This window comes from Cibotium barometz, chromosome 49, assembly GCF_041138505.1.
Source record: "Cibotium barometz isolate CiBa-2024 chromosome 49, ASM4113850v1, whole genome shotgun sequence".
In the NCBI taxonomy this organism is placed as follows: domain Eukaryota; kingdom Viridiplantae; phylum Streptophyta; class Polypodiopsida; order Cyatheales; family Cibotiaceae; genus Cibotium; species Cibotium barometz.
The window spans coordinates 39,760,058-39,782,634 of record NC_141094.1 but is presented as its reverse complement, the minus strand read 5'-3'; the positions used below and the strand labels follow the sequence as shown (position 1 = coordinate 39,782,634).

Below are 22,577 nucleotides of genomic sequence, written 5' to 3'. Positions count from 1 at the left end.
CACACTTTAATAACCCATGTTTTCACACTAGGCAATAATCTGGCCATTCTGCGCATGCTTCTGGGACAGCCCCTGGCTGCTGGGCATGCTGTGCATAGGTGTGGGGACTGCCCCTACACCTGGTCGACTTGCATATTAGGGCTTTGGACCCAGCCGGCTGCCTGTCCAGCAGTAGTACAGCTGGCCGACAGCCCCTCCAGCCCTTGCCTTGGCTGGTGGGCAAGGCTTGGGCCCTCCTGGCCCCTTGGGGGTGGTTCTATACCTTCCCCATGCCCATACTAAGTATGCAAATGCAAAACCTTCTTACTGGGGTAGCCCTATGGGCTGGCCCCTTCTCTACATGCAAACCTACATGCCTACAGAGGCCTGGCATCCAGTTGCAAACCAGATACACAGAACATCTGACATCATTCCAGAGGGAGACTCACAGCGCGGACTAGCACTGCTTCCTGTGCAGGACAATGCACACCTGACCTCGGACGACTGAGATGGATCCCTGGCTGACTCGTCCCGGACTGGGCTCACATGGGACCAGTTCACCATCCCAGGTCCTGCACCTTCTATACAGAATGTCTACGTGGCATCCAAGTGCGGGATGCACGTGACATCCCCTTCTGCTTAACTTGACGGAAGCTGCATAGCCTCCAAATAATCCGTCAATAATGCCGGATAGTCTTCGAAAAATTCTTTGTCGAGCCATACCGCTTCATGAGTTCCTCGGTCCTGAAACTTGGTGAGAAACTGTCGTAGTCGTCGGCCGGAGCCATGCTTGAAACGGTGCAGAAGGATCTGTTCTGGAACCATTACTTCTGCTTCATCAATGATGTCTGGTTCCGCTTCGTCTTTGACCTCTGAAGGGGGTGGACCTGCATATGGCTTTAACCAACTGACATGAAATACATCGTGCATAGTCCAACTCGGAGGTAGCTTTAACTGCATAGACACCTCATTAATCTTTTTCCGGATGGGGAATGGTCCAAAGCTCCTGAAAGACAACTTTGGGCATCGCTTGCCCACCTGCTTTAATCTTTGCTTCATAATCCGAAGATATACCCAATCTCCTTCCGAAAACTTCATGTCCCTTCGGTCTTTATTGGCCTGTCGAGTGTAGGCCTCTTGCGCTTTAGCCAATCTGTCTTTAACGGACTCTAGGATCTCCTGGTAAGACTCCGTCACTCTGTTCGCCTCCGGTACTGAAGACGAAGTCCTGGTTAACAACGACTGGAAAGGTCTTCCAAACGCTGCCTCATATGGAGTCCTGCCAATAGCTGAAGAAAAAGAGTCATTCAAAACAGCTTGAACTAAAGGCAAAAACGATTCCCACTTACCTTGCTGATCGTGGACATAACACTTCAGCACATCAAAGGCCAACTGGTTGTATATCTCTGTCTGGCCATCTGTCTGTGGGTGGAATGCACTGGAAAAATTCAACTTAATACCAAAATTATCAAACAATGCCCTCCAAAAATGACTGGTAAACTTGGCATCTCGGTCTGACACTATGGTCCTAGGAATCCCACCAATCGGGTACCAATGCCGAATGAATAGCTGGGCAACATCCTCGACGGTCACATTGGCCCTGCAAGGAATAAGCATCACAAATTTGCTGAACCTGTCAACAATAGTCAAACACTGTGTATTACGCTTACTCGGACTGGGAGGCAGATTTGTGACAAAGTCCATCGAAATGTCTTGGAAAGGACCCTCAGGAATTGGCAAAGGCTGTAACAACCCTATCTTCTTTCCACGAGGAGCTTTCACCTTTTGACAAATGTCACAGCGTTGTACATAAGTAAACACATCACGCCTCATCTTTGGCCAATAGTATTGCCGTTCTAACTTCTCCAGAGTCGAATTCATGCCCCTATGACCACCTGTAATGGCGTCATGGGCATCATGGAGAAGAGCTGCCCGGAATGATTTCATGACACACAGTCGGCCTTTGTAGTAAAGCCAACCATCGCGTATCAGAAAATGGCATGGTCCTGTGGCATCCAACGCCTGTTCCCACTGTGTACCGAATTCCTCAGAATCCGCGTACGTGTGCTTCATGTCTTCTAGTCCTGTACCAACAAGGTCAAGTCTAGTGGTCTGAATCGCAGATACTTGTCCCTTCCTGCTCAAAGCATCGGCCACTGGGTTGGCCTTTCCTGGAAGGTACTCAATCATACCACCGAACTGTTGGAATATCTGACTCCAGCGGTGTTGTCGATCACTCCATTGTGCACTTGGCATCGTCTGAATCCAGCGCAATGCCTGATGGTCAGTGCGAACCTCGAAGTCACGGCCATACAAGAAATGTTTCCAATGTTTCAAGGCCTGTATAACTGCTAGGAGTTCACGATCATAGACTGAATAGTTCTTTTTGGCGGGCAGTAACTTACGAGACATGTAAGCTACTGGATGACCATTCTGTTGCAATACACCTCCAATTGCGATGTTACTCGCATCGGTGATCACCTGCAATGGTTCGTCCCACGAGGCAAGAGCCAAACAAGGCGCTTCTGACAAAGCCACCTTGAGGTTCTGGAATGCCTCCAACGCTCGTGGAGTCATTCGAATCTTTTGCCTCCTTGTTTTCACTCCCTTTAGCAGATCGGTGAGGTCTGCCGAGAGATCAAAAAACTTGTCAATGTGGGTGGAATATGCCTGGCATATACCCACAAATGATCTAATGTCATAAGCAGTCTGAGGTACTTCCCAGTTAACAATCTCGGCCACTTTAGCCGGATCAAGTCGAATGCCTTCGGTACTGATTATATATCCCAAGTAATGTACCTGGAACAGATAAAATTTTGACTTCTTTTCATTGATATAGAGCTCGTTGCTTTCCAGCAACTTAAGGACTTTCTCCACATCAATGTCATGCTGCTCAACTGTAGCTGAAAATATGAGTATGTCGTCCAGAAATATGAACACACACACTCCGATCAACTCCCGGAAAATACGCATCATCATGCGGTTAAATGTAGCTGGGGCGTTCGTCAAACCAAATGGCATGACCACAAATTCATAGTGGGCCCGTTCTGTACGGAAAGCTGTCTTGGGGATGTCCCCCTCAACAATCCGAACCTGGTGGTACCCACTCTTTAAATCCAATTTAGAGAACACCTTAGCTCCATTCAGCCTCTCGAGAATATAGTCAATTCGAGGCATCGGGAATCTGCTCTTGATAGTCAGCTTGTTGAGTGCACGATAATCGACACACAACCGAGAAGACCCATCTTTCTTCTTGACAAATAAGATCGGTGCTGCAAATGGCGACACGCTTGGACGGATGAAGCCAGCTTGCAACAATTCTTGGAGTTGGCGGTCCAACTCCGATTCCATTGCCTTAGAAAGGCGATACGGAAACTTGCTCGGGGGTTCCGAGCCTGGGAGGAGATCAATCTTGTGATCCCTGGTCTGGACGGGGGAAGCTGGGGAGGGAGACTGTCCCGAAGAAAAATCTTCTGGAACTTTTCATGGAGAACCGAGTACTTCTCGGAAGCACTGGCCACCGTCTGGGCTGTCTGGATGTAAATCATCGCACACTGTGCGCCTTTCCTGACTGCTCGCTTAGCCTGCAAGTGGCTTATGACCGGAAAGTTTGGAATACCAATGGTCACCGGGGTGTTTGACACATTCCGATCAATCTGGAACGTGTGCTTGTCCCACTTGACATTAGGAAGAAACTTGTGAAACCACTGGATACCCAAAATTATGTCTGCTCCTACAAGAGGGGCAACCATAAAGTCACGCACAAACTCTATGCCCTGAATCACTAACTTAGCACCTAGAGCTTCATACTTGACGCTCGTTGTCATACCTGTGCTAAAACCCTCAACCTGTTTGTCCACCGGAGTCAGCTCGAAACGGGCACGCCTAGCGGCCTCTTCCGTGATCACATCCTCCGTGCTGCCGCTGTCAAACAAGACGACGACTCTCTGGCCACCTATGTAGCCAAAGGACTTGAGCAATTCGTTGCGCTCATACTCCTGGTCATGGGCGCCCTTCTGCTTATCTTCGAGCTCCCGGCTAATAATTGCTCCAACTGAAGCACCGGGGGTTGAAGAAGTAGGGGTAGCCGCTAGGGTCTGTGTGGGAGCTGTGCTCACCACGGAAGCTGTGGAGGCGGCGCGGCCTTTGGAGGCTTCTTCGGACAATCCCGAGAAGTATGTCCTTTTGTGTGACAAAAGTAACATCTACTCTCCTTCCTGTACTGAGCAAGCTCCTCAGCACTCAACTTGCCACCTGTCTTGCCTGCCTCCGCTTTCTGGTCTGGAGTAAGCTTAGACGCATTGTTCGAGTTCGTGGAGCCAGAGGCTCCCGGGCTCTGTCCTGGGGAAGACCCCGTCTGGTTCTGGCTTTTGCCCCCCGAGGTGTTAGCCTTGGGAGAAGCCGGCTGGGAAGTCTTGGGCTTGCCACCATTGTGTTTCATTTCTGCACTCTGCGCAAGCGAGAGTGCGTCCTCAAAGGTGGCTGGTCTAAACATACGCACCTCCCATTGGATGTGCGTGTCCAGGCCATACAAAAACTGCCCTTTCTTGTCCGCATCAGATAAGCCTAATTGTAGACACAAGGTCGAAATTCTATTGGCAAACTGAAGGACTGGTTGCGCATTCTGACGCGCACCCCTGAACTCGTCTTCGAGTCGCTCAAGGTAGTGGGGCGGTAAAAACCGCTGCTTAAGGTCACGGACGAACTCGTCCCACCCATAAGCTGCCATACCTGATCTGGTGTGGGCATGAGCCCACTGAGTCCACCAAGGAATGGCCTCACCTTCCAAATACCAACTAGCTAAGATCACTTTGTCAATATCTGATTTCCTAACTGCGGCAAAGTAAGCTTCAAATTGATGTAACCATGAATACAGAGTAGTGGGATCGAGTTTACCATTATACTTACTGAAGTTCATTTTCTCGGGAAAATGATTCGAGGACGCCGCCGGTGTCAATCTGGCGTCCAAAGCTCGGAGGTAACGCTCGTGTTCCACTCGTCGCATGGCTTCGTCTTCTCGTTGTCGAATCTCCAATGCACGCATCTGCATCTCAAGCAAGGAGCTTGGCTGCGGCTGTGACCCCTCGAGAGGGTCCCTGTGACGAGGATCTGGTATCTGGGGTACGGAAGGAGAGGGAGGAGGAGATGGAAAACGCGACGCTGGAGAGCGAGAACGCTCCTCCAGAGCCAAAATCCGCGCCTTCTGCTCATCCAACTTGGTTGTCTGGTCTGCGATTGCTCGCATCATCTGCTGGAACATGTCTTGTACACTCAAGCCGGGTGCCCTAGCTGGGCTGCCTGGTGCACTCTGGTCCCATGGTTCTGGTTCTCTCTCGTCGCCAAAGCTCGCCATAGCGGGAAAATGCAGTTCCTTTCCGGAACGCAATCTGACCATCCACTATCTGTGTGGGAGACTTCCGGAGGCTTCCGGAGGCTAAAAACCAACCGTCCTTTGAGGGACAGGAGTCACTCCGAAAGGGGTAGTCCACCGGTGTCTAAAAACCAACCACATGAGCGAAAAAATTTTCTGGTTTTCTTTGCTGAATCTTTGTCCTTGAAGTGAGCTCTGATACCACTGTAATATGCGGAAGCTTCGGAGAAGGATCGGTACTTCAAAACTCAGAAAACAGCACTCTTTTCGCGACGGAATTAACGCACAAACTGAAAGACGATGTGCAGAAAAATAGAGAGAGAAGGGGGAGATGGAGAAGGACACAGTATTGGGTCCCAATTACCCTCTGTAGGGCCCCCACCACGGATGGTGTATTTGCTTTATTAGAATGATGTAAATCTGAAAACAAATACAAAGTACTTGACCTTTTCTTGGCTGGAAAACCTGCCCTTGACCTTCAGTCCTTCACCCCTTAGCTTTAGCAAACCCTTGGCTGTCCTGGCCCTTGAATGCTTGGAGCTCTTGGTGAATTATGAGATAAATGATGGGATTATGGGCTGGGGTATTTATACCCCCTCTTGCATCCAGTCGGCTGGCTTCAGGAAGCTCCACGACTGAATATTTCAATAAAATACCTTCACACTTTAATAACCCATGTTTTCACACTAGGCAATAATCTGGCCATTCTGCGCATGCTTCTGGGACAGCCCCTGGCTGCTGGGCATGCTGCGCATAGGTGTGGGGACTGCCCCTACACCTGGCCGACTTGCATATTAGGGCTTTGGACCCAGCCGGCTGCCTGTCCAGCAGTAGTACAGCTGGCCGACAGCCCCTCCAGCCCTTGCCTTGGCTGGTGGGCAAGGCTTGGGCCCTCCTGGCCCCTTGGGGGTGGTTCTATACCTCCCCCATGCCCATACTAAGTATGCAAATGCAAAACCTTCTTACTGGGGTAGCCCTATGGGCTGGCCCCTTCTCTACATGCAAACCTACATGCCTACAGAGGCCTGGCATCCAGTTGCAAACCAGATACACAGAACATCTGACATCATTCCAGAGGGAGACTCACAACGCGGACTAGCACTGCTTCCTGTGCAGGACAATGCACACCTGACCTCGGACGACTGAGATGGATCCCTGGCTGACTCGTCCCGGACTGGGCTCACATGGGACCAGTTCACCATCCCAGGTCCTGCACCTTCTATACAGAATGTCTACGTGGCATCCAAGTGCGGGATGCACGTGACATTTAAGCAACAAAGCAATGCAAATATCTTCATCAATGTTCATTTTTATACCTGCAAGTTGAGTTGTGAGACTCTTCATATGGTTAAGATGTGCGGCAAGAGAGTCTTTTTTCATCGTGTTGAGCTCAAACAGTTGAATTAGTAAGCTAATCTTGGAGCTCTTGGTTTGCACTCCAAAGAGTTTTTCCAACTCTTTCCAAGCTTCAACGGATGTATCCATTCCATCGATATGATGAATGAATTCATCCGTGAGACCCAAAGCTATTATGCAAGAGCTTTCTCGTCTTTGGATACCCAGATAGCTTCAACTTCCCTTGTGGTAGCATTTGCTAATTCAACTGTTTGAGCTCAACATGATGAAAGAAGACTTTCTTGCTGCACATCTTAACCATATGAAGAGTCTCACAACTCAACTTGGAGATATTAAAATGAACATTGATAAAGATATTTGCATTGCTTTGTTGCTTAAAAATCTACCACATGAAGACGTATGGAAACATAGTCACTACACTCACCAATCTACCATCTCCAAAGTTGGTCGACATCACTGCATCCTTGATGGAGAAAGAGAAGAAGATAAAGCAAAAACATGGAAGAAGCCATCTCTTCTCCCATAATGAGGCCTACTACATAAAGAATATATCCAAAGGGTCTACATCAACAAAGGGTACCTTAAAAAACAAAGCAAATGGTAAATGCAACTCTTTTAGTAGGCCAGGGCACTGCGAGAAGGATTGCTACATCCAGAAGATCTTTGCCAATCTCATGGAAGAAGACAATCAAGAAGAAGATGAAGACAATACTGTTGAGGCCTCACATGAGGCTAACTTTCTTGTTGATACTCAATGGGCTTTCTAGGCCAGCTCACTTGCATCCCAATCCATTGTACTCATTATATGCGTTTTGAATTCCGCTTACTTTGTAAACCTACAAACTAGAGTGAGTTCCAGGCATAGTTCATAACATTCGCGTTTGCTTCATGACGCAAACGTTTGCAACATACGCATTTGAAACTTGCCTTTGAAACTTGCCTTTCATACGTGCTTTAAAAAAAAGAAGAAGCTTTTCTAAGGTTTTACGTTTTTTGAAAGTTGCTACGTTTTTTTAATCGAAAATCGGTTCACGCAATGAGCATTTATGTAACTTGTAAGTTGTAACTTTGTAAGTTTTTATAATGGAACTTGGAGAGCTTGAGTTTACAATGTATATTTATATCTATTTGTCTAAATCTCGTCCTTTCTATGAGGTATTATATTGGTCACGTATGTTACTCGGCCCAAGACTGAAACATACTCGAAACATTCTTACATACCCGAATGCGTATGCGTTTGCTAAACATATGTTATGAACTATGGTTCCAGGTTAGGGTAGTGTACATTGTCACAAGGATGGACAAGTATCAGAGCTTAAATTCATACCGATTATGCTTGCATTAATCACCATTAAGGATAATTAAGCTATCTTACATACCTGAATGCGTATGCGTTTGCTAAACGTATGTTATGAACTATGGTTCTAGGTTAGGGTCATGTACATCGTCACAAGGATGGACAAGTATCAGAGCTTAGATTCATATCGATTATGCTTGCATTAATCACCATTAAGGATAATTAAGCTATCTATTATCGTTTAATCAAATTTGGCCATTCTAGTCATTTTTTCCTCTTTACCCACTGCGAGTTTTTTGCTCATTGCTCTCGCCACACTCAACTATTTCAAGAAATTCAACATGGGCGCTCTTTCTAACATCTAGGCACTCGAGCACGTAGGAGGATTTAGCCTAATTTGTCGCCAATCGTTGCTAGGAAGCAGTTTTGCAGTCGGCTGATTTTGCAAAAAAGGTCAATTTCTTCATCAAAACTTTGAATTGGTCTAATTCCTATCAGGACTTGTTGGAGAAGGTAATAAGCAACATGCTCATGAATTTTCAGCCCCAATGATGGAGCGTGGGAGCAGAAAAACGAGTCGGCCAGTTCTTCAAGATACGCGCGATTTCTCGCTTGATATGCTACGTTTTTTGTCTTGAAGTTGATCCACTCATCAAGGGTAAGATGCTATAAAGTTTGCTTGCAAAACCCCTTTGATTTGAGGGTTCAATTTTGCTCTCCAAAATCAAACTTTTTAAATCTTGTGATTAGTTACTAATCACTGTCATTAGCAGTTTGAGTAGTTGAACTACCACAGTGAGCTTATACATCAAGCATTGGGGACTTCTACAGCTTCATATCACTTCACATTGCAAAAGCCCTTTGATTTGATGCCGCAAACACTCACTCCAAAATCAGTTTATTTCACTGTTTTATGCCTTTGGGAGTGTGTTTTACATTCGTTGCTTGATCAGTGTTTAGCACTAATCAAATCTATTTATAAAGGGATTAGACATTGCCTTGAGAAAAATTACTCAAAGGTAAGACCTTCCCTCACATTTGCACATGGCTAGCCTCACTATAAACAAATTTGAAGGCTACTTATTTCATACTAGGCAAACTAAGGTCAAGTTCGCTCTTATGAGGAAGGGTTTGTGGAACATAGCATGTGGTAAGGAAAAGAATCCTACCACAAGGGAAGCTGAAGATATGTGGGTATCCAAAGACGAAATAATAGCTTTGGGTCTCAGTGATAAATTCATTCATCATATCGATGGAATGGATACATCCTTTGAAGGTTGGGAAGAGTTTGAATAACTCTTTGGAGTGCAAGCCAAGAGTTCCAAGATTAGGCTGCTAATTTAATTTTTTAAGCTCAACGTGATGAAAGAAGACTCTTGCTACACATCTTAACCATATGAAGAGTCTCACAACTCAACTTGCAGGTATTAAAATGAACATTGATGAAGATATTTGCATTGTTTTGTTGCTTAAAAGTCTACATAGGAAGACTATGGAAACATATTCACTACACTTACCAATCTACCATCTCCAAAGTTGGTCGACATTACTCTATCCTTGATGGAGGAAGAGAAGAAGATATAGCAAAAACATGGACAAAGCCATCTCTTCTCCCATAATGAGGCCTACTACACAGAATATATCCAAAGGGTCTACAATAACAAAGGGTACCTTCAAAAACAAAGCAAATGCTAAAAGCAACTTTTGTGGCAGGCCAGGTTACTTCGAGAAGCATTGCTACATTAAGAAGATCTCTGCCAATCTCGTGGTAGAAGACAATCACGAAGCAGATGAAGACAATAGTGTTGAGGCCTCACATGAGGCCAACCTTGTTGTTGATACTGAATGGGCTTTCTAGGCCAGCTCACTTGCATCCTAATCCATTGTACTCATTATATGCCTTTTGAATTCCACTTACTTTGTAAACCTACAAACTAGAGTGAGTTTCAGGTTGGGGTCATGTACGTTGTCACAAGGATGGACAAGTATTAGAGCTTAGATCCATATCCTTTATGCTTGCATTAATCACCATTAAGCTATCTTTTATCATTTAATCAAATTTGGCCATTCTAGTCATTTTTTTCAGCTTTACCCACTGCTGGTTTTTTGCTCATTGCACTCACCACACTCAACCATTTCAAGAAATTCATCTTGGGCCCTCTTCCTAACATTTTGGCGCTCGAGCACGTAGGAGGATTTAGCCTAATTCATTGCTAATCAATGCTAGGAAGCAGTTTTGCAGTTCATAGGCCAATTTTGCAAAAAACGTCAATTTCTCCATCAAAACTTCGAATTGGTCTAATTCTTTTTAGGACATGTTGGAGAAGGTAATAAGCAACATGCTCATGAATTTTCAGCCCTAACGGTGGAGCGTAGCAGTTGTAACTATTTGGCCCTCCTAGCTCTATTTCACATGATAGAACCTTTGCCCGGACACCAGACAACTGTAAGAAGGCATGGGGACAGGGACCATAAGGTTTGCTCAAGAAAAAGCACTTGTCTTGCTCAAAAAGCAAGAAAAAGCAAAAAATCAAACTGGGTTGACCGCAAGCCAAGGGCATCATTGGAAAGAGGAGAGTGAGCCGGACTAAAAAGCTAAAAGCAGCTTTTCCAAAAAGTAGCTCCAGGGCCAAAAAGCAAGGCCCTAAAGCTAGAAAAGCAAAACTAAAGAACTTGAGTAATATTTTATTATTAAAAGTGAAAAAGTGAAAAGCAAAGAGTAAAAAAAGACCAAAAGCAAAGTTAAAGAAGAAAACAAAGCAAAAACATTGCTTTTGGCAAAAAGAAGGGATCCTCTCAAGTATAAAAGTAGCATGTATCTCTCCAAGTGAACCACCACGGTTGAAGGATGTGTGGAGTTCTTCATCATCATCAAGGCTTAAAGCTCTCCCTCGCCTTCATCATCAAGAACGTGGGGAAGTGCAGATCATTATCCTCGTTAACATCATCATCATCTCGATGCTGCAGTTTGTGCGCCATCACCTATTGAAAAATACCGTCCTCTTGTTGTACTGAATCAACACCGTATTGTTGCTGTGCACTGCGTGCATCTGTGTGCCGCTATCGCCGCCAGCTCTCAGCACCTATGCACCGCCGCACCAGTGCGCCCCTACTGACAGTGGTTTCCGCCTGTTACACCAGCCGCTGCCACCACCTGGAATGTGCTGCCCCTCTCTGCTGTTCAGCGTTGTTGTAGCCGCCCTCCCCCACCAAAACCACATGGCTGCTGCCCGTACAAGTGCGCCACTGTTAGCTGCTCTGTCCAGAGCTGACAACTGCTGCAGCCACCTACCCAGTGCCGGCTGCAGTCTTTGCCATTAAGCACCACCAGCTGTTGAGGTTCGGCCACCTGGCTGCTACCTACTAAACTGCTGTTTGCGTTACCTACAGACGGAACTACCCTCTGAACAGCACCGCCATCTGACTGCACTTCTCAAGCGCCGCTTGGAACTGTTCACTACTGCCTCGCTACCGTCTGTCAAGCACCTACTATTGATAGTTGAACTGCTGTGCGATCTCCTTGTGGATTGTCTTGTTCTTCAGCTTGGACAACAAGACTACAAGTTGATCGTCATATTCTTTGACATCTGCACGTACCACCTGTGTACCTTGTGTACAAATTTGGGAGTTTCTTGAATTCAGGTTTGGACTTGAACATGTAACATAGAGCTTGCACATGGAGAGTTTGGACATGGAACATAGAGCTTGGGCATGAAACTTGGACATGGACATGAACATATGGCTTGGACGTGGATTTTGGACTTGGACTTGATTTGGACTTGGTTTTGGATTTGATTAGGACTTGGAATTCGAACTTGGATTCATTGGATTTGGATTTGGATATTGAATGTGGTACTAGCCCGGTGAGAGATACTTGTGGGTCATCCCCGTAGTGTGCTCAGCATCAGAGATCTTATGTCTCGACATCGACTTGGATATCCTACATCGGCATATCTGTTTGTTTTGTATTCATTGATTGTATTGATCCTGGCAGCGTGCCCGTGGATTGTTCTTGAATAAATTCCTGAAAGGAGGCGGGGTCTGTTCCCCACTCAGTGTGGTGTACTGTGCAAGATCCCTATTCCTTTTTCTCTTTCCCCTCTCTCTCTATATCTTTTATCTCTTGGAAACATAGTTGAATCTGTCACAGCACGCTCTGATGGACTTATAGTGGTATCAAAGCAAGATTTCTCTTGAAGAAACTTTCTTGGGGTGACCGAGCCATGTCGAGAGCAGAGGGAGACCAAGGGCCTCATGAAGGGAATAACTAAGAGGCCGATCTAGGACTTTAGGATGGGAACCAGGGTCATCAGAAGAGCATCATGACTTTCAGTAGTTCAAGCAATTTCTCAGAGACGAAGAAGTCCTTGCTTGGAGAATCAAGAGGGAACATGATCAAAGAAACTGTAGGCCTTCCCTAAACAGACTCAATTTAGCACACAATTGACGGATTTGGACTAAACCATGTCTCTAACAGAGTCGCCTCACAGAAATCACCGAGGACACACGTCCTGGCTGATTCTCTGGACCTTAGCATCTTCTTTGCTTTGATTTACCCAATTTCACCTCAATTGCACTTCACTCCACTTCTGCAACTTTTGAAAACTAGAAGTCCCTCTGCTAGTTTCTTCATTGTAGACACTTCATACTTCACTCACTCTTGCTCCCCCTGCTTCTCCTCACTGTCTACTTTTCTATCTCTCGTAAATTATCTCCATATCCCCTTTTGTCCCGTGGTTGCCCCACCACCTTCTGGAATAATTACACCATCTCCCTTGTTCTTCCAGACACTTTCTATTCTTATTTTTTGGCACTTGTTCTTATCCTCTTCACTACCACGGTCCCTGCCCCCCGCGCCCCCCCTCCCCCCCCCCCCCCCCTCCTAAATTGCTTCCACAAAGGGTATTCTCACACTTCCCACAATAACTACTAAGTCTTCCATTGCCCTTGAACTACCACTAGAACTCAACCCACCAAGAATATGGCTTGGACTTCCGACCGAGAAGGTCTACAATGGTGGCAAGCCCATATATATCCTATGTTCCATACCAATCTCATATTCTTGGAGACGTGGAAAGCTCTTGAAAATTCCACACTAACAAAAGAAAATACTTACATTCAAATATCACATGAAATGCGTCTAATGAGAGTGTTGGGTATTTCATTCCTAAAATTTCTATTGGAAATAACCCGTTGGAGTGCAGATTTCATGTTATTGATGCAGAGGCACTCCAAGGATGGATTATCATTGGAAAAGAGTGGATTGATGCCACTCACTGCCAAATCAATTGGCGCGAAAAAACGGCCACCATGGAAATCAACGGCAAAACGCCACTGTCCTCTTAAATCCCCAAGAGGAAACCATCCTCATCACCCCTGTCACCACATCCCATACCTCACCAAAGCCAATCGATCGGGCATTGTGGACACCCTCCAACTATGATAATCAAGCTTCGTCGTTGACAATCCCCCTAAACTCTACATCCTCGACCACCCACATAGCAAGCACCCCGACCTCTTACCTTTATGAAGACAATCAATGGTGGGTGCTTAAGAATATTTTTGCCGCTCAGGGCTTCTACGATAGCAACATAGAACTATGGATCCCCAAACAGCCATCTCTAAAACGCAAAAAGTCAACAAAAACCAACCCTAAGCCAAAGCTTCAACGTTGCCTCGCCCCCGACCGCATGTTATGAGCACAAGGCTACTATGAAGGCAACATTCGCCTTTGGCTACGCCTCTGGCTACCCAAGCATGCCGCCTGTGCTCATTCCCCACAACAACTCCCTAGGAAGCCGCGACAAAAAGTCCCACAGCCACGGGCTAGGCAACCCCAAACACAGCGCATTCAACAATGTTGGGTGCCTATCAACATGCTCAAAGCTCAAGGCTTCCATGAAAGCAACACACCTGATGACTATAATTCTGATTACTTGTTCGGCCACCACCTTGGCCACGTCCACAACCTCTACCTCATCCTCTACCTGAACTTGTGTAGAAGGCTTGCTGCTGTGAACTGTTTTTGTTTTGTGAAGACTGTTGATCTTCACCCAAGTTCTTCTCTTCAATGATCAACATTGACTCCAAATCTGTGAAGTTGGGAATGTTCTCCCAAGTCTGAATAGACGTCTTAAATGCCTTGTATTGTGGCTCGAGACCATGCAGACTCGGCAGCGTTGGGTGCCCAAATGTCTCTTAGAAACCTAGAGCTTCCACGATGGGAACTCCATTTGGCTCCCACGGCTTAACTCTCCACCGTTCGCCCAAACCACACCAACCAAGCCAGTATCTATCCAATCGACGAAGATGGTTTGGCAACCAACGGGCAAGCAAGTCCCCTCTTCCTCAACTAAATCCTATGGACTTGCCCACACCCAACCCATGGGCGTTCAAAAGCTCAATTTGCTCACCCCTTTTCCCCAATGGAGCCTAGTCCACGAAGCTCCACCCTGCCCCTCGACTTCGTCACGAAACCAAGGGCTAGTGCGACAAATGGCTAAGCTTATCCAATCACTCAAAGATAAACTCAAAGGTGAGCTCACACATCTCGCCAAATGGGCCACTCAGTACAAAACCCTCTTTAGGGGTGTTGACCAATAAACACATTAAAAAAAAAAAAACGTCTCTAGGTGAAAAGGATCTAGTGATTAGGACCACGGGCACACCTTTTGCCCTCGCCCATGCGCAATACCTGCAAATCTCACTGGGCTTTGTCCTATGCGCACACATCGCACAAAGCTTCGTCCTTGACAACCATCCAGGTATATCTCTAGATGGGGAGACCATGGTGGACGCAAGCCTAGTCAATGGTACGACCCATCGCCTAGATCTTCTTAATCACCCCTGCTTCACCCGAATAACTGTGCTTCATGCCTAATCAATCCTACCCTTAACTTCTTCTTCGGCTCCACATGTCTGGATCCTCGTCATCGTCTACCACTCTTATTAAACACAGGATCCCAGAGCTCCAATGACAGAAGAAGACAAAGCACAAAAAGAAACAGAGAGAACACCGCAACCTGATGACTCAACATCCACGGGAGCCAAGATACCCATCACGGTGTCTTGACAAAGATGCTAGAGCTTCATGTACATCGCCATCGACTACAGCATCTCAGAGCGCAAACAGTCTCCATGTGTGTTGCCTCCTTGTCCCTCCGAATTCCTCCCTTTCCGCTTGCTTACTAATCCCATTGTTTTACTAACACCTCCTTAATAGTATTGAGCTTCAAAGGATAGACAAGAGGATCTTGGTCAGTTGACCAAACCATAGCGAAAAGCCTTGTAACTATGTTTTGGGCGCCCCGGGTCACTTACTCCCGGCGGCCTAGTGCGAAAAGGCTTGGAACTATAGAAGCTAATTTCTCTTGTTTGTAACACATTCTCCCATTTGTACAATAGAAGTGGAGTGTTCTCTCTCTCCCCCTCTCTTGCAACTCTAATCTAGCATGTGGTGTGTGCTTAGTGTTAGGGTTTGGGAGTGATTAGTGCTAATCCCTTGTTCCCTCTTGCTTTCCTCTTGCTTTCTCTCTCTCTTTCTGGAGTGATTAGGCTAACCAACACGATCCTCTTCCCTAGAGATCCCACACGATCTTCATGAGAGAGCTTGCATCACGGGTCACTTACTCTCGGGCGGCCTAGTGGGAAAAGGCTTGGAACTATAAAAGCCAATTTCTCTTGTTTGTAATGCATAATTTGTGCAATAGAAGTGGAGTGTTCTCTCTCTCTCCCTCTCTTGCAACTCTAATCTAGCATGTGTAGTGTGCTTAGGGTTAGGGTTTGGGAGTGATTAGTGCTAATCCCTTGTTCCCTCTTGCTTCCTCTCTCTCTCTTTCTCGAGTGATTAGGCTAACTAACACAATCCTCTTCCCTGGAGATCCCACATGATCTTCATGAGAGAGCTTGCGTCACCCGTTGGATTAGAGCAACCGCCTCGGTGTGACAACGAGTGCGGGAGGATGGCGGTGACGAGCGGCTATGATGGAGCTCTTGAGCCTAGCTCGATCTCGACGGATAGGCAACTTCCCACGACACGTTAGGGTAGGGTTTCCTTAACATTGAGGAATGCCTAAGAATGAGGTACTTCTCCTTCTGTGAAAAGAGGGAGACATGAAGATTAAGAATGTTACTATTTCAACGGATTCCATCAACTTTGTCAGCTACAAGCCCCACACCCCACCTCAACAACCCTTAACCCCGCCCATTATACCGATTCTCTTACCGTTCCGCCAACCTTCCATGCTGCCACACCTCCCCTTTGCCAACCTACTCTTCAAGTGACCTACCTTTCACCACTCATTCCCAACCCCCCTACACCTGCCACTATGGCAGAAACCCCAATGAACCGTATGACTCGCCCTCCCCCACAACGTAATCGTATGGCCACTACCAAAGCTGGTGCCCCCTTCCTAAAGGCACACCACCTTGTAGGCACTGCCCAGAATCCCAAGGATACACGTGGGATTTCCCTAACCAATGGGCATCCACTTCAACCGACTTTACATTCCAAACAATCCCGGCCACCCACTTGGTTTCAATAAGAACGCCATCCTCTGTTTGCTCTGCTGCACATAGCCCTTCCTTCCTTACCCTTGGTGTATCCATCACACCTGCACCAATCACTCAGGTGGATCCACCATCATCCATAGTGGTCACCGTGCACAAAAGAGAGCCATGCCAGAAGAACCAACCAATCAAGGGATGAGCCCAATGATACCAATCTTCCACTTCCCCGCACATTCATATACCAGACCTTCTTTTACAAGCCTTCAAGGATCTCCACAACCATCCCGCTGTATTAGACAAACCACCTTCCTCTCCCTCACAATCCAAACCACAGCTTCCATCCTTGGATCTACTCATGGAGAAAAAAGATGGTGGTGAATCCCTTTGATCTTCTCAAGATTAGCCCCGTGTTCGACAATGCCTCAGTGTACTCCTAGAGAAGCTTGATGGTAAGCCACTCAATTCTAGTGGTGGGAAGTTCCAAAATGGTGGGTTCCCACTTCCTATTGGTGCGCGCATTGCAGGTTGTATGGGTATCAACCGCACCAACCCGTCCCTTACTGACTATTGGAGCCCCCGCCTCTTTGTGGAGATTCATGGCACCCCACTTTCTGGGGAAATTGTTGTTGGTGGCTCTGGAGTAAACCTAATGCCAGAATTCACACTCCCTCCAATGGGTCTCTAGGTAACTAGACGAGCCAACTTCTGAGTTGGGATGGCCAACCAACTGGAGGTGACTCCGGTGCTTACTCATTACTCATTGGTCGGCTGTGGCTTAGAAGTACATGAGGACTACATGACTGGGTTCCGACCATTTGTGGATACCCCAAGAGCACGGACTACAAGAGCACGGCCATGGCTTAGAAGTACATGAGTACTACATGACTGGGTTCCGACCGTTTGTGGGTACCCCAAAAGCGCGGACTACAAGAGCTGAAATTGGAAGAAGACATGGACCAAGCGATCCGTGGTGCCACGGTAGCCCCCACTTTGTCTGCCACCCCTCACCCGAGCATGTTTTGGCCCATGTCTGAAGTTGTTGTCCCCCATAGTGATGAGTCAGAACTTCTTGATTGGCTCCAAGCGGTGAAAGGCTTGACATCCTACATGGTGGACATCATAGAGGTACCAAGTGACACTACAAAGTCTCAATCAGATCACTATGAGGTAGTAGGTCTAGGGGAGCATGTCACGGGCCGCCACGAGCGCGAAGGGCTGTCAAACTTCTCTTGAATTAGGTTGACAAGCACCCAACCACGGGCCCGACCGATCTCCCAATGCCCCATCACAAAGAATCTATACCAAGTGCCCTGCCATCCCCTTGGGGAAGTGTCCTAAGTCTTGGAGGGAAGAACAATACGCCACTTTTCCAATTTATCAACAGCCGGCTCACAATCCCACTCTCCTCTCCAAGGCAGTTGAGACAGAGGAACCCCTCTCCCTGCCCTCTTGCCGAGACCCTGTCCAACAATTCAAACTCAGTACTAAGAGGAGCCATGACCCATCTTGTTAGCTTCTTGGTTGTGGGACTACCCAATCCTACTTGAGCAAGCTTCCACCTTCTTCCAACCTTACAAGGATGTCTTTGCCTAGACATACAAAGACCTGGATGGTGTCCCATATGGAAGGAACTCAACCAATTCGTGGGCATGCCTACAAGTTCAACCTAAAGTATGCAGAGGCAATCAAAGTGGAGCTGGAAAAAATGGAAGCCGACATCTCCCCAGTGGAACACTCTGAATGGCTTTCACCTATGGTCGTTTCTTCTAAGAAGAAAACCAACAAGATCTGTCTATGTGGACTTTCGGTCCCTCAACAAAGCCACCATCAAGGACGGATTCCCACTCCCATTCATGGATCGTGTCTTAGAAGATGTGGCTAGGCATGCTGTGCACAGCTTCATGGACTGTTTCAGCAGGTGAACTAGGTAGCAATCTGCATAGATCTACAACAAGATGCCCTTTGGGCTATGCAACGCCCCAGCCACCTTCCAACAGATTGTAACCAATATCTTCAGGGAGTACTTTTTTAGTTTCCTCCGCCTTTGGGCTATACAACGCCATAGCCCGTTCCAGCGGATTGTCACCAATATCTTCAAGGAGTACCTCCTTAGTTTCCTCCGCACTTTCATTGATGATTTTTCTAACTTCACAGGCACTCAACTAGTCTCCTGCATAGAACCTTACACAGTTAGCTTTAGTTTTGCCAAGTGTTGCTCTTCCCGGTTATCCCTCAATCCTTTAAGTGTCATTTCAAGGCACACTCCTAGGTCACTTCATCCCTTCTAAAGGCTTGGCATCTGACCCCAATAAGATCATCGCCATCCTTAGATTGCATCCTCCCATCAGTCCCTCAAGAACCCAAGTCAAACCTTCGACTATCCCTTGACCTCCGCCTAGTCAAACCTTCCAGTTGTTCGACCCGGTGTCTACAGCCTTCACCTACCTTAAAAAGCACTTCACAGAAACCCCCATCCTCATCCCACCAGATTGGATGATCGTCTTTCACGTCCACACATGCAAATCTCACTGTTATTGGCACAATCCTCACCAAACCAAGTTAGGAATACAAAATTGACCGGCCTATCTGCTACGCCAATCGCCTCCTCACTCCAGCTGAAGAGAACTACAACACCACGGAGCAGGAAGGTCTAGCCATTGTCTACGCGTGCCAAAAGTTCCATCACTATCTTTTCGGCAGCCACATCATCGTCACTTCAGATCACCATGCCCTTAAATACCTTCTCAACAAACCTCAGGTGATGGCTGATCGTGTCTGGAGGTGGTTGCTTCTATTCCAAGAATTCGATTTTGAAATTCTACTACAGCTTGGCAAATTTCATGTTATGGCAGACCATCTCTCCTGCATCGACACTAGTGAACCTGCAACAGGTATTGATGACGACCTTCTTGATAGTGTTCTTTAAAAGTGGATGCTGCCCCAGATTGCTATGGGGGTGTTCTTGCTTTGCTGTCTACAGGACAGTTCCCAATTGGCACAAGCCCCAAAGACAAATGCCGGCTTTTGTTAAATAGCTGGCCCTTCCAACTCATAGCCGGTCACCTCTACAAGGCTGGTCATGATGGTGTTCTATGGACCTTCACGAGGTGCCACATCTCGTCGAAGATTCTCACTTGGGACTTGGTGGTGGTCACTATCCCGGACACATTTCGGGCACCCTCTGGTTACAGCACGGGGCCAACCATGTTCAAAGATTCCATCGAGTTCACCAGGTCTTGTGACACCTGCAAATGGTGTGGGCCGGAACCCACATGTTAGTCCAGCTGGCCTCTCTGGAACTCCTTAGCATGGTCACCCTTTGAGCGGTGGGGGGTTGATTTCGTGGGTCCCATAGATCCTGTGGTCCATCCCAGTCGATACAGGTACATCCTGGTCACCACTGACTACGCTACCAAGTGGGCTGAAGCCCAAGCTACCAAGGATTGCACCACTAACACTGTGGCCTAGTTCTTATATGAGCACATCTTCGTGTGCTTTGGCTGCCCCTTGGAAATCACGAGTGACAGGGGCTCCCACTTCATCAATGAAGTCATGACCATCTTACTCAGCAGATACAAAAGCGCACAGGAGGCGGGCATAAGGATGGAAGGTGGGGGCACAGGGCACGGGAAGAATAGTGAAAGGCGGCGCGAAGAAGAGAGGCGAGGGGCTGGCAAAGGTCCAGGTGAAAGGCTGGCAGAAAAGGGGGCCGAAGGCTGGAGGGGGCTCATGGGTGCACAAATGCATAGAAATCTTGAAGGGGGAGGGGGCTACAGGCTAGCGCAGGGGGGAGAGCTCCAGCTCGCTTGTGGTGTTCTCTTCTTGGAGTTTGTTGATTCATTAGAGCAAGTAGATGGACGTCTCCTTTAATTCAGTGACCGGGGTCTTCTTGGTAATGACAGAGCGCCTGCAAAGGAAAGCTTCGGCATGCTGGAAACAAATGCATGTGAACCCACTCTTAATCAGGATATGGACAAGGTATCTTTTTCTTTTTTGTGGTGAGGATGAACTTGAGCTGATCTTTCAATGGCTGATCGAGCTTGAGTCGTCGAGCTTGAGTCGTGGCAGGGATGGGGCTGTTCCTCATCAGAAGCTTGAAGCCAGTACTGTCTGTACTGCAGCCAAGCGAATGGCTGACGGGCTAATGGAGCTTGAATGAAGCAAGCGTTGAACGTTGTAGCTTGTTGGACTTGGAGAGCGCCTTGATGGCTACTGGTGAACAGGTTGGAGAACTGAAGTGTTGGAGCTGAGGCGAACTAAGAGCCCTCGGACGTCGTTGGCAAACAGGACGAAGGAGGGGGAGCTTCCGGCTTGGATGACAACTAGATCATCCACAGCTCCCTGCAGCAGCTATGAGGTGTAATTTCCCCTGCTGGGCAGTGGGACTGTGGCCAGGGGGAGCACGTTGCAGCAGAAAAGAGCCCTGCCGGTGCACACAGAGAGAGAGAGAGAGAGAGAGAGAGAGAGAGAGAGAGAGTGTTAGTCATGGGTCTTTGAGGTGATGCAAGAATGTCTCAGTGTGCAACAAGCATTCACAATTTCAAAGGTTACACACAGGGGCGCGCACACACACAAAACAGAGAGAGAGAGAGAGAGAGAGAGAGAGAGAGAGAGAGAGAGATTTGAGCTCTTCTAGGATTGCAGGGCATTAACAGTGCTGGAATTCATGGAAATCTTGCATTCAAAATCTTCAGTCTCATGTCCACCAAGGATGATGCCTGCAGTTACATGTACAGTAAAAGCAACTGTGGGCGATGTCATTGAGACGCTCTCCGAGAAGAGCATACATCGCATTTATGTTACTGATGATCAGCGTCATGTGGAGGGAGTCATCACGTTGCGGGACATCATTTCATGTTTTGTTCTAGAACCTCCTAATTTTAGTGAGGGGTATTTTAATGGTATTTTCAAAGAGGTCCTTAGTCTTGAGACTTTCTAGCTGGTCTGTTGTGCTACCATGCATGATTCTTGCCTCACAGAATCAACTGTATGCATGTGAACGATGCCTCCCATTTGTGGGGAAATCAAGCATCTTGAATCAACAAAAATTGCATTTGAAGATGGGTGCCTCATGCATCATGCATTGGAGTAGGGCTTATACTGTGTCCATTTACAGAGTAACCTATTTGCAAGTGTCTGTTATTCAACATGTGAGATTCTCAGCAATATTGAATACAAAAGATCATGTGGCCATCAGACCGGCAGTTGCCCATCGGATGGGCAGCGATTGGATGGGGAGCATAAGACAATTGGTGTATAGGCATGTGGAACCAAAATAGTGTTAAGATTGTGTTATGCACACAATTGTAAAATAAAAGGATGCCAAGTGTGTGTACATGAAAAAAACCAACTCAAAAAAAGAAAAGATTTTTAGACCTCTATCTCGAGTGTTGTTTTTGGGAGACTAAATGTATACATTCTATTGTAATAGTAAATTTTGATTTCTTTTTAACATGTCTTCAATGAATCTTGGGGAGCCTAGTGACACGAGTGGGCGTGAATTGTGCGTAGAAATTCGAAGTTTATCATGGTTATGATTTTCAAGTAATTACATGAATATGTACAAAGATGAACTAATTGATTTCAGAATAGTGAAATGGTGCTTGGGAGTAGTTTGAAAGTATGACGAGATGGCAAGAGTGGTGACCTTGCCAAAAGGTTGAAGGGTTTGGTTGATGATGGGTAGGATTCAAATTTGAGTGTGTTAGTGTATTGCTTGTATTGCAAAGTTTTTATGGGTTACATGTCAATTTCTTGCATCAATGTACTTGTCATCAATTTTCAAATGTGTAGTTAGCATCCACAAATGCATAAATTAAGGAATAAGTGAGTGATATCTCAATAGGGCATAAATAATAGATGGTGAACATTGGATGATGGCTATCCATGGGTAAGCAAGGAAAGTAACACACTCAGAATATTTAATGATGATAATGATGACCTTATAATTAGCATGTGCTTAATGGTGATAATAATGATGACCTTATAATTAGCATGTGCTCAAGGGTGATAATAATGATGACCTTATAATTAGCATGTGCTCAAGGGAAACTCTATGCTTGTTTT

General features: G+C 46.7%; 1 protein-coding gene across 4 annotated transcripts in view; it reads left to right on the top strand.

Annotated features, from left to right (window-relative positions):
- Positions 1–21,890, top strand: part of LOC147610574 (Cystathionine beta-synthase (CBS) protein) — a 46,338-nt gene extending 24,448 nt beyond the window's left edge. The window contains exons 6-7 of one of the 4 annotated variants that reach the window (XM_086786285.1): positions 8,547–8,661; positions 21,156–21,285. In XM_086786285.1, coding sequence (XP_086642411.1) covers positions 8,547–8,619 — 73 coding nt within the window. In that variant the 3' untranslated portion in view covers positions 8,620–8,661; positions 21,156–21,285. Of the gene's footprint in view, positions 1–8,368; positions 8,456–8,546; positions 8,662–9,716; positions 11,398–21,155 lie in introns of those variants that run through there. The other 3 variants (XM_086786283.1, XM_086786284.1, XM_086786286.1) reach the window with 3 other exon arrangements.
- The last annotated feature ends 687 nt before the right edge of the window (positions 21,891–22,577 follow it).